The sequence below is a fragment of the Neolamprologus brichardi genome, chromosome 7 (genome assembly GCF_056152115.1).
Source record: "Neolamprologus brichardi isolate AB-2024 chromosome 7, ASM5615211v1, whole genome shotgun sequence".
Lineage (NCBI taxonomy): Eukaryota > Metazoa > Chordata > Actinopteri > Cichliformes > Cichlidae > Neolamprologus > Neolamprologus brichardi.
This window is the reverse complement of record NC_142110.1, coordinates 42,099,022-42,111,794: the sequence shown is the minus strand read 5'-3', so window position 1 is coordinate 42,111,794 and position 12,773 is coordinate 42,099,022. Positions and strand designations below refer to the sequence as shown.

Here is a 12,773-nt window from a genome sequence, read left to right as displayed (position 1 = left end):
GGCACATGACTATTTGATCCATATTTGTTCTTGTATGTAAAACTCTGCTATCTGTAGTTGAGATGAGTTTATTTCTACTGTGCTAGTTGGTGTACCAAATATTTCTCCTGTAAGTGGAAATGTCTCCCAAGCCATTCTCTCCTTTTGTCCCATCTGTCAGGTATAGATGGCAATACTTTAAACAAAGTTAAATTTGTTATACCTGAAGAGAACCAATCCTGACCTAGAATGGGTGAATGAATAATTAGTTGGTAGCCAAATCCTAAGCAACTCACATAGGCCCTGACAGACTCAATAAGTCCATCTAGCAACAGCTGCAGGAAACACCTCTTCAGTTTAGATTTAAAACATGTGCATGCTCTTTCAGGTTGATGAGGATTATGGTGTGGACTGGACAGGACCACATAATCACTGCCCATCAAATGAGATCACCATTCCTGAGATTCAGCTCCCACGTGCACTGAATGAATGAGACCCTGCTGTGCTACCAAACAACAACGTTTCACTCAGTCAAGCTTTGGATGCCTACTGTGAAACTGTTCAGTCACTCAAACTTATGTTTGATACCACACCTTAACTCTTCAAAGTAAGCAGGTGCAATATGTTCACACCCTATTTCTTGCATAACCATACTTCAAAATCATTTGTAGAAAGACACTTTCACATTTAATCAGTTTCTATGTCAGGAGGATTTTATTTTTTTAAAATTTCTACATCTATGGCTTTGTAGCTAATACTGACTCAAAACAGCATAACCAATTTCATTTTCAACAAAACCGTGAGTGGCTATAAAACAGGATTTGTTTTATACAACTGTCACTTTAATGATATTCATTTCTTGGTTGGATATACAGTACATGTCAACTCTGAGCAGATTTAATACAATGAACACAGTACAGTAGTGTAACATCTTAATTCCAATAATTTTTTCTACAAGATTTTTTTGTACCAGTAGCGAGTATAAACAAAACATACTGTGTAATTTATAATGTACAGTGAACAACTGATTTTGATATCTGAACTGTTTATCAGTTTATATAAAAAAAAAAGCCACAAATGCTCACCTGTACTGTGCATTTTTCACTGTCAAGTGTATTAAAAGGAATTAGAACTCACTAGATTGCCCGTTTCTTTGATGCAAGAAAGAAGAAATGGTCTAATCTTACCATGTGGTTATGGAATCAATCCTAAACCGGACCAAAACCTGAGTCAGTAGAGTTGAGACACACCTGAATGTCCATTAGAGATGACTCATAGGTACAGTAGTGTGCAGGAAGACGTAGTACTTCAAAACAAGTGGAAGACTTTGGAAGACTGCTGTTGACCACTTCCACAGTCATTTCTCTCTGCAAGACTTGCCATCCTGTCCAAAACTTGATGAGGGCTTTTCGTTGTGCACAAGATGCTGCAACAGAAGATTGTTTTAAACAATAATGACATCCTATATTCATTATTTTGAATTGTTTATGGAGAAATACCATAAAAGATGACCACTTACATACAGGGCACCATACATTTTTGCCCCACTCAAATTGCTGTTATAGATATTTTTATGTTAACAAAGCTAAAAGTAGTCTACATACAATTCTAGTGCAACTGATAATGCCACTACTCTGTTTTTTTATGTATTGCATGGAGGCAGTATGGAGCAAATAACAAAACAAAATTACACTATAGTGTACTTTGTTAATGACCCAAGATCACTGGACTGTATGTAATTTACCAAAGTATAATCAGAGAAAACCAATGGCAAAATACCTATCGCAGCAGACTTACCATTTTCAATGAAGGACCGAAGGTAGCCTGCCACTCTGCATTTATCCTCGAGAGCATTCCTCTTCTTCCTCATCTTCATCTTCTGTGGCAGGCCACAGTCATTTTATAGCTTTACTTATCTTGTAGTCTTAAGAGCATCAGCAACATTAGGTGTATTTTTATTAAATGTAACCCAGCTGTTCAACTAACCCAAGCATACAAAATATTATATTGGTGTTTTGTGTCAACAATTAATGTTCATCCTTCATAAATTAACCAAATACCTTTACTATTCAGATGTTAAAAGATGTGACCTGACCTTAACTCACAACAGGGAGCAGTCTCTGATTCCCTTGGTAAGAAAAGAGGAATGTCTGATCTCTCTCTGTCAGAAACGGCCATACCATGGTCTCCTTAAGCCCTTTCCTCAGCTGCTTGACTTGACGGCTTGTTCATGTTATGACCTACAACAGTGAGACCAAACCAAAACTGAAGTTGGCTTCCGTAAAGTGACACACACTTTAAATGTTAAATACTTAAAGAACATCCACTATACTAGTTTTAAAACCATTTTCAAATTATACCCACTTACAAAATCACTACATTGAACTAAAATTGCTTTCTTTTCTTTCACATAGATTACTTGTCTTCCATATTAGCAGAGAAGATAAGCCACTTTAAAACAGTCATGAATAACTATTACCTACAACAATGTAAAGAGTAATACAGACATTAACCCAGAAGACTTCAAGAATTATTTTCTCTTACCTAATTTATAGAATTCTTTGCTATGATAAAAACAGTATTAAAAAAAATCTGTGACTGAACTGATTAAAAAGCTCATTTTTGGGAGACAGACAGACTAACTGAGCAGTAATAACATATCGTTACTTACCCTGAACAGCGTTTCGTGGAGTGGAGCTAGCTGTGATAGCGTTAGCATTTGCTAACGTTAACACTGTGCGGTTGTGATGAGAACTTGGACCAGGGACCACTTCATCTCCAGTACACTGCTGCAATACTCTCCCAAACTGAGGTGAAGACGTACAATCTAAGCGGTTAGCAAGTTCTCTGAGTAACTCAGAAAGGGACTTGTTTCCTGCAGCCATGCCCTTCGCAAGAATTGATACACCTGTAACGTTATTCGCGCCCAGTGTTTTGCATTTATCGGTGTCTTAAGTTTATTTTGAGCTACATACTGCCGCCAGCTGCATAGGAGACGCATTGCACCATTAAACCTAAATCGACGATTCATGTGCTATTACTTATGTCTGAGTAAAGGAGCAACCAATCACACAACTGGCTCCGCCCTGTCTTTCTTGATTGACAAAGTCATTCTGCTGAAAAGTCGCATTATGAAATAAATAGACCATCGGGGAAAATGGGATTTTGAAATAAAGACTGACTTTGAAAAAAAAAACAACATTTTGGAATATAAACGGCTGGAAATAAATAAAATGCCTCAGGAATAATCTCTGTTATTGTGAAAAATAATGACCATGAAATAATATTTCACAATAATAAGTACATTTATATAGCAGAATGTAATCTATTTCACAATAATGAACATTTTTTTCAAAATGTGTTCCATTATTTCACAATATCATTCTCACATTACATATCTGTGTCTTATTTATTCACATAGTTATTTATTTCATCATGACTTATTTATTTAATTTTGAACACTTTGGAGTTCCATACACACAGCATTGTGTCTAACATACCATGTAATCATTTTGTTGTGTTCTAATAAATATTTATGCAAAAATGTTCAATAAATAGTTACATTTTAGGTATGTTGTCTCATCTGTATTCACGTCACTATGGAGGTCTTTTCTACCCACCAACTGGTTTTCCGGGTAAAACCAAAATACCAGCGAACAAGCTGACATTTTAAAAACCGCTCACTCCAAATAACAAAAGCCAAACTGCTCATTTCCCCTCTCTTGTGCACTGGGTGCAGCTGCCAGCTTACTTCATGTGATCAATACTAAACACTGCACTACCTTCCGTCCTTCATGTATTCACACAATCTGGTATGGTTTCTTTTCCCCTTACTTTAAAGCCACCACAGCCTCCCAGGAGGTTACATGTCACACAAAGGCACACAGATGACATGAAATGTTTGACCTGACAAGTTGCACACTCTGGTGGGAACAGATTTCCTGACATCCAAGTGTGCGAGTGTGTCATTTTGTGTGTGGGCTGACGTCTGTGAACGTGATGTAGCAGTAATGCTGGTTAAGCTCCTCTTAAACTACATAATACAGGGGAGCTGACAGACCGCCTACAACCACCAGCCTCGAGAAGATGAGCACAGTCATGCATGTGTACACTAATTTAATCTAGCAGTCGTAAGACTTGCAATCACAGAGATACAGTGAATCATGTGAACATCTGTTATAAAGTATACACACACACGGGGGCTTCCCCGGTAGATGCAGGTTCACGTATCATCCCATTAATATAAAGATACACACAAATTATTCTGTTTACTTCTCTATTACAAATTATTGCAAACAATAAAACAACAGTCTGGGCCATCGAAGGCTGAAGATCTGTTTGGTCATAGTGCCCCCTACTGGTTATATAACCTTAATGCAGAAAGAATTACCCTCCTCCACCTTGAAAAACAGTTTATAAATTAGCCATTAAATACACCATCGTGCAACAGTTGCCACCAAGTAGCAGTGAAACAATACGATAATATGTCTGGTATTTATAAAAGGAAATGAGTTATTTGAAACATTCGCCCGCTTTTGGCAAACAATCTGTTGTTTTTCACGTCAACTCTCATGAGAGTACGTCGCTGTGGTAACTAACCCCTGGGGGAAAGACTGTACAGCATACATCTTTAATGACTTCAAAAAAGGAAAGAGAACTTGGTGCACAAGTTTGAATTTAGTTTGGATTTTCTCTAATCCACACAGGGTAAAAAATACACATACATTTACTTAAATAAGTGGCGCTGAAGGTTTGACTATATCTTTTAACTTGACAAGGCCAGCACTCACCGCTCTTTCTTGGTCGGGATTCTCTAAGTTCTCAGATTGGCTTCACTGTGGACAGTGAGCTGGTGTTCCAGCAGTTTCCAGTTCACGACAGGGTTCCTGGGTTGTTCCTAAACACCCTTACCATTTTATTTTTTTTACCTGAGGGTGACAGCTTGGGTCTTATTCTAGGCCTCAGTGACACATGAGAAAAACTTTTACTTATGTACAAGTTGTGTTACTCTACAATTCTCTTTAGATCTTCACTGAGTTCCTTGGACTTTCCCATTATTTTGGGTATTAGTCAAACAAGTGAGTACTGTCAAACAAATCCACTTTATGCTGGTAAAGAGAAACTAACTTTTATAGTCAATCATGATCACTAATGAGAAGTTAATAGACCTTGGCCTCGCCAAGTTAAACGACATTGTAGAACCCTCAGCACCACTTAAAAGATTTAAGCGAGTGGATGCAAATATTTGAGCCTATATCCATACTTTACTGTGTGTGCATTAGAGAAAATGCTAAATAGATTTAAACTTATGCACCTACTCTATTCTATAGTTGCTCTCACACTGTTACACAACACCGGGGCTGTAGCTGAAAGAATACAAATTAAAGTATCCTATACACATCTAACTATTAATTTAACAGAGTAACAATTATAATCTATCAGATTTTCTCATGTTTTAATGACAGAGCACTGATATCCTGTTTACTTACAGTCAGTGTTTTTGGTCACTTTCCTTTCTGGGTTCACAGAGATTAAACTTATCAGTGTAGTAGATCATTTCCAGAAATACAGATTAAGGCACTTAAAACACACAAACACACACAGTCCCTTTCCTCTCTGCACTGCAGCAGCTTTGTTGCTTACAGCCTGTACCATGCGTTTTACTTCTTCATACAGCATTTTGCTAAAATAGTAGTTTTCTCTTTCTGCTGCCAGCAGACCTGTCCTTGTTTATGATTGGTCAGACACCCCTTTCACATGAACACAATCCTAGCTAGACTCCAAAACCCTGGTTTAACTTTTCAAGTTGATAAACAGCTTTGTGTGCCCACTTATCCTGATTGCTTCACTATAATGTTGGCAAAGCCAAATAAAACATGTTGAACTTTCTTCATAGCACATTCCCCCGGAGAAGATTTGGTAAACTTATTAAAATCACAGTAACTTGGTTTGTAAAAAGGAAACTTTTTTAAAACACTTTTTTTTTTTTTTAAAAAATGTATTAAAATGAAACACCTCTTTTATTCAATGATGTCTTAGTAACACAACATTGTCAAATGCAGCATTTACTGCAAATAAGTTAAAAATGTAAACAAAACGTTAACTTTATATTTTTGTAATATCATTTGGGACGTGGCTTCAGGAGGTAGAACGGGTTGTCATTTTTCATACATCTTTACAATTTTTGTTTGTCATTTTGAATATTTATGATGTAAATCTGCAGTGCTGCGACTTTAAGAGGTATCCTTCCTCGACTGCTTTTACAGACTTCTTCTTCGATCCTTTTTTGCCCTCCTGCTGAAGATTTTTTTAGGAGAGTGTTCCTCATTTAATCAAATGGTCTAAAGGCACGAAGGGATCTACAGGCTTGTAAAGCCTCTTGAGGCAATTTCTGACATTAGTTGAAATAAATATAGCATTGACTCCATACCTGTATGCCCTCGATTCTCTCTGTTACCACATAGGCATGATGCATAGCAATGAGAGGAACCTTGACTCCAGCCATTTCTCCCAGCTTGGTGGCCCACACACCTGCGGTAACACAGAAAGGCAAAAATGTCATAAACGTGTTACCTTTAACACCAAACAAATATCCTTAAAAATTGTATGGATTTTTCTTTTCTCATTGTGATTTCACGTTTACAGGATACATTTACATCAGGAGAGTAGTTGCAGGTTACATAAAGACTGCTTTACACTGTGTTACATTTGTGGATTTGTCATCTTTGAAAAAGAAAGGCAGCAAACCTGCACAGTTCACCACACAAGGTGTCTCAATGGTTCCGTGTTGTGTCTCCACTGCCTTTACCCTCTTCACACCGATATCATCAGTTCGCACTTGAATGCCAGTTACAGGACAGTTTTCGATCACCTGACGTAAAGAATGGAAAACTGAAATGCTGTATGCACTTTTCTCCATGCAAGTACAATGCACAGGGAATCAGTCGAGTAATATTACAGACGTTTAGATGTCCGACTGAAGAAGCCTCGTATTTACTTATTACTACAGAGGAAAAGTAACGTAACATGTGAGTCATTTGTGCAAAGCTTGAGAATGTAGTGTAGTAGTTGGGCTGTTCACAATATAAAGACATGCTAAGTCAAAACTAAGCAAACAGTACATACAGTCTGCCATTTAATGATCAGTGCATTCAACAGTTTTCATATGTGATTTATTGAGATCTGGCAGGCGTAACATAACTGTCAAAGAAATGTAATTGCTGCTTTGCTTTTTAAAAATGTTTTTAAGACTTTACTTTTTGATCTATAAACTAGCCATTAGGCTGCTGTGCAATGTAGATGTATTCCAGTCTCATCTACTCAAAAACATGTACCTATAACATCAAAGTGCTGTGTGCCGCGCCTGTGTCTAACAGCCCTAGTCTACTGGACTACAGCAATTAATGTTTAGCTATTCACAGGGTTATGGCTTGGCTATCTGCAGAGGATATCTTATTTGGATAAGGGTGCTATTTTTGCACTGCAATATATCAAAAAATAAATAAATACAGTGGCTCAGAAAATGTGCACAAATGGCATGATAAGTCAAAAAAAACAAAAAACAGTATTTGAAATAAAAGAAAACATAGCTTTTAAAGCTATTTGTATGGCTATAATATATATACATACATACATACACACATAGATTGAAATCTATGGGTAGAAACAGAATAAAGCTGGCCATCAACTAAAGAGGCATTTAGCAGATCAGTAGACATTACCGTGGCTCCTCGGGCAGTGGCTGCCCTGGTCAAGGTTGTGCAGGTACCTGCAGGGTCCATGGTGCCGTCTTTTGGAACATACAGTGTTCCATAAAGATCATCGACATTCATCAGAGGATACAGGTCCTTCGTCTCAGCCGGTGAAAGGACATGGGACTCAATACCATAAACTTTACCCAGCTAGAGAAAAGAAAATGGGGAGATGACGTGTTCAATGTAAATATTACTTTAAAGGCACCTTTGTTCCAAATTCAAATAAGTGGTTAGAGAAAAATCTGCCATAATTTTAAATCATATCAAAGTCTTTATCTTCATGATAAAGCAAACAGAAAGACTCTTTTCAGTACTGTAACTATAAGTTGAGTCTGTCGCTATGGCAGCATAGCGTTCTGCATTAGTTTTATAATACGCAAAGGGAACAGTAGTGTTGTTTGTGAACTTTGAAAATCTAACACACACAATTAAGGTAAATTACGTTTTTTTTCTCTCGTGTACCTCATGTTAAGCAGTAAAAAAAAACTTTTTTAGAAAACCCACAATCAATTTTACATTTAAAAGCCCCAAGGAGGAGCAGCAGTCGAATGTTTCATGAACTAGAGCGTTCCCTAAACACATCCTGTAGAGGCTATGTCTGTAGTGCACACATATTAAGCCGATATGTCTTGTTCTTTGGTGCTTGTGACTTCAGGATCCTTAACCCGAAGAATAGAATTATTTATGAGACATTACTCACCAACAACTATCTGAGTCTCGGAAATATTTAGTACATTTACATGCATAAAAAAAGATTTCCCTGTTGCAGATGGGTAAATGTGCATAAATATATACATAAAATCAATCAAACTGATTTACAAACTCAAATACTTTGAAATGAAGCGTCCTTTTCTTGAAGCACTGTGAACTAAATAGAAAACAAACAATTTTGACTAAGGATAATATTTACTTTCATCTTGTCTAATTGCTGTCACAGAAGTACTTGCTCCATCTGAAGTCTTTGTGTGACTCCTTTTGTATCCCAAAAAGTTAATTCTGTTCATTTGGATGCAGCGTTTTTAGCAGAATAAACACTTCGTCACTCATCCAAGTCTCAGCTGAGCGGAGATTTCCCCAACCTTATAAACAGTTCACTTACATAATGATTGAAACTAATGACTGAAACTAGCACCACTGACGAACATTGGGCTGTGAGGTCAGTTTCCTCATCATTAATATGAAAATTGTCATGAGCATTGATCAACAACAACTGATCAACAGACTGGTCAATGAATACAAACACATTTTTAATGTGTTTTGCCTCTGTTTACCGAACAGTGCATCTATGCTTTCCTAATAATGTTCACAACCAACATGTCTCTGTCTTTACCGACATGAGGCGCTTGTACTCGTCAAGTCTTTGCTTGTTGGAAGCAATGAAGAGCCCTCCGTTCTGGATCCAGCCTGTATGGAGACCCGTCTCCTCCTCTAGGTCTTTGCTAATCACATTCCTGGTGTGGGCCAAGAGCTCTACCTCAACATCACTGGGTCGCAGCTGCCACAGGAGGCCTAATAAACAGAGGGACACATGAGTGCAAAAAACTTAGTGGACATTAGTGAGCGTCTCGCACATCACGCACATGCAGGTGAACACACTTAATAATAATTACTACACAAAATTACCAAAGAGTGCTTAATTTACTCTTAAAACTTCTTATTAGAACGCTGCTATTAAAGTAGGATGTATAACTTCAGGCAAACACAGCTCTCTGTACTGTTACAGACTGTTACCTGCAGTATGCCAGGTGGTGCCAGCAGTCAGTCTGTCTCTCTCCAGTAGAACTACATTAGTCATTCCCATTTTGGCCAAGTGGTAAATGGTCTGACAGCCCAGACTTCCTCCTCCAATCACCACCACATCAGCTGACCTGAGGCAGGAGGAGGTATATGAAAAGACTAAAAAGGCTGATGCTACTCTTGACATATGAAGGTAACCAACCAGCCTGTGAGCTAGCACTAACTTATCAATTCACAAGTGCAACACAGTCCCTTTTTCTTTCCCCCTGCTTCCGATCTTTAAACTACAGCAACATAAAGACAGTATTAATAATGACCAATAACTCCTTTTTTTTTATTAAACGAACAATAAACACTCTTGTTTTGATACCAACCTTTCCCAGTGCAAAGTATCAACAGAGCATCTATATTCTGTTCAGAACTTGTACATCACTGTTTCCATTCCTCCATGAACTAGTTTTTCTTCACAACCAGTATTAATCCACCACTTCAACCATTAGATTAATCAGCTGTTTATGTATAAAGTCACTGCATATAATCTTAAGAATATATTTCTGAAAACATTCCCACACAATCCATTCACCCATTCAAAACCCAATCTAACCTGGGTAATGGCTTAGTGGGTCCTGAGGAGGCTCCATCCTCCTGTTTGAGTGTCTTCTCGTAGGGAACACTCTTTTCCTTGGTGGGCTTCGAGCTGTAGGACCGAGTGCTTGTCCGGCACAGCGGAGAAAGAGGAGGCCTCACTGCTGAGAACACTCGCCAAACTGCGCTCCCAAGGAAGGCCATGACCCCTGTGTGCAGTAAGACAACACAAAGGGACATAGTGATATGTCAGCTGTTTTAAGTTGTAACACTCAAGGTTTCAGAACAAAGTCATTATCTACAAAAACTCTTTTCTGAACTCTTTTCTGCTTGTTCTGGCTAGGATTTGTTTTGGGTTTTTTTGCAACATTTTGTACCCAGTAAAAACCATAATAACTGAAAAATAAATGTAAATAACTTTATTATACTCAGGGGGATTTACGCAAATTTGCGCAGGGTTAGTAAATCTAGTGGGCAAGACTTGACGGATCGAGTATATAATGCTGGCACCTTGCTTTAGTTCTATGGGGCGCCGTTTGTAAAGTGAAACATGCTGAAATTAAGGGTAACATTTTTCCACATTTAGCTCAAAACCTTACAAAAACATGTTTTTTCGAGTAATTTTTTACAACATTTAGTAAAATATTTGTAACTTTTCATCAAATGTTAAATGTTAAATCTAAATATTATATTTAAATCTAAATGGTAAATCTAAATGTTAAATGTTAAATCTAAATGTTACAGAAAACTAAATATTTAGGCTAATATGCAAATTTTTTGTACGGATCAACGGAAATACCAAAATAAAAGCTTCCCGAAAAACCTCCGGTGCAAAATTGTGTCTGCTCTCCCCCTCACTTCTCCCCGCCATGTGCTGCTTCACTTCTTGCCTACGAGCATGTCCAGCGATTTTGCTGGACATGTGCTGCAGCGATTGTGAAGTGGAGACTGCAGCTGCTAAGAGTGCACTACTGCTGAACCTTTGGATGACCGACAAAACGGATCTTCCGATGTTTTCAGCTAAATCGCCGGACGTGCTTTCTCATGGTCCGCGCCGGGTTATGGCTGAATTCCAGTGGAATGACGGTCCCGCCATAATAGACGTTCCAGCCATGTGTTCCAGCCCCAAACCTAACCTTATCCCTAACCATAACCTTATTCCTAACCTTTACTAGCAGTTAAATGACGTAAAATAGTGTTTTCCAAAGCGATCGTGTGTAGATTGAGTCCAAACGGTTCTCATGTGCTCTCCTTTTTCCGATGCTGTCATTCAACGTGTTGGGTACCCGAAAGCATAAAATGTTGACGACTGTTGATAATTATTATGCTTAGGGAGTGAGAACGTATCTGACCACTACCGGCACACTTTTGCACCGGAGGTTTTCGGAAAGCTTCTATTTTGGTATTTCCGCTGATCCGTGCAATAAATTTGCATGTTAGCCGAAACATTTAGATTTAACATTTAGGATTTAGATTTAAATATAATATATAGATTTAACATTTAGATTTAGATTTAAATATAACATTTAGATTTAACATTTAAAATTCTGTTTTAAATATGAAAAGTTACAAATATTTTACTAAATGTTGTAAAAAAGGACTTGTTTTGAGCTAAATGTGGAAAAATGTTGCCATTAATTTCAGCATGTTTCACTTTACAAACGGCGCCCCATATAGTTCAGCCATGTGCAAACACCAAAAGTTTGACCAGACAAGGATTTTGGAAAAAACACTTTGGGCACCTGGGCGCAAAAACGGCAGCACATTCACCACTAAATAATCCCGCACTTAATGCGTACTACAAAGCTTTTAGCGGGTAAATGTGCAATAACGTACAGAACGCGATGCACAGAATGCGCTCGCCTGGAAACGATAAGTCTCAAAATAAAAGAAACTACATAAGCAGTTGCAGGTAGTAACGTGGCGTGAAGTTCTGCGATCTCTAACAACGGAGCATGCAAATTACATAATGCAACAACTTTTGGAAGTACATTCATGTTGCACTTACGCTCGATTCCGCTTGTCCCAGATTACCCGGAAACACACTCGAGGAAAGAGCTAAGTAGTGAGAGGAGCTGCTTGCAGAATTAAGGGAGTGGATTTATGGGGAGAAACGGTCAAGTAGTTCCGCAGACCAACGAGCGACAGAACTGCTGTCGTGGCCCACAAGACACAGCTCAGTAGTTGTCAGATAAATGTGAGCTGCAGCGGTGCTAGACTGCAGTTGTAGTTCCTACCTTCACCCCTCCCCACTAGTAAGTGGTGGAATTGAGCAACAACACATTAGTGATGGGATTTCCGGCTCTTTTTAGAGAACCGGCTCTTTCGGCTCGGCTCACTACAAAGAGCCGGCTCTTTCGGCTCCGAACCGGCTCTTCAGGTTGTTTTGTTGCTTTAATTATTTAATCATTAACAATAATATAAAATTATGCAGAAAATGAATTACTAATGTAAAAAAAGTGGTTTTATTTATATATGTTTATATATGGCCCCTAGAGACAAAGCACATACAAACTCTAAAGCATATACAAACTCCAAAAAGCACGTACAAACTCCAAAACACATTTCTAGCGTTTACTGAACTTCCAAAACAGAGCTACCCAGATCACTTAAATTACACAATTGAAAGCATGTGTGTATTGTTTGTGTATTTATAGACAAGCACTCATATTTATTCAAATAATTAAAAAGTAATAAAATAATTCATTTACCTTTTAC

At 38.0% G+C, this 12,773-nt stretch overlaps 1 protein-coding gene across 1 annotated transcript in view; it reads right to left on the bottom strand.

The window, feature by feature from the left end:
* Positions 1-12,295, bottom strand: part of sardh (sarcosine dehydrogenase) — a 49,645-nt gene extending 37,350 nt beyond the window's left edge. The window contains exons 1-7 of the mRNA XM_087843609.1: positions 12,064-12,295; positions 10,075-10,264; positions 9,465-9,601; positions 9,064-9,242; positions 7,701-7,880; positions 6,727-6,850; positions 6,410-6,510 (exon numbers count right to left, since the gene is read on the bottom strand). Coding sequence (XP_087699735.1) covers positions 6,410-6,510; positions 6,727-6,850; positions 7,701-7,880; positions 9,064-9,242; positions 9,465-9,601; positions 10,075-10,259 — 906 coding nt within the window. The 5' untranslated portion in view covers positions 10,260-10,264; positions 12,064-12,295. The remainder of the gene's footprint in view (positions 1-6,409; positions 6,511-6,726; positions 6,851-7,700; positions 7,881-9,063; positions 9,243-9,464; positions 9,602-10,074; positions 10,265-12,063) is intronic.
* Positions 12,296-12,773: the final 478 nt, after the last annotated feature.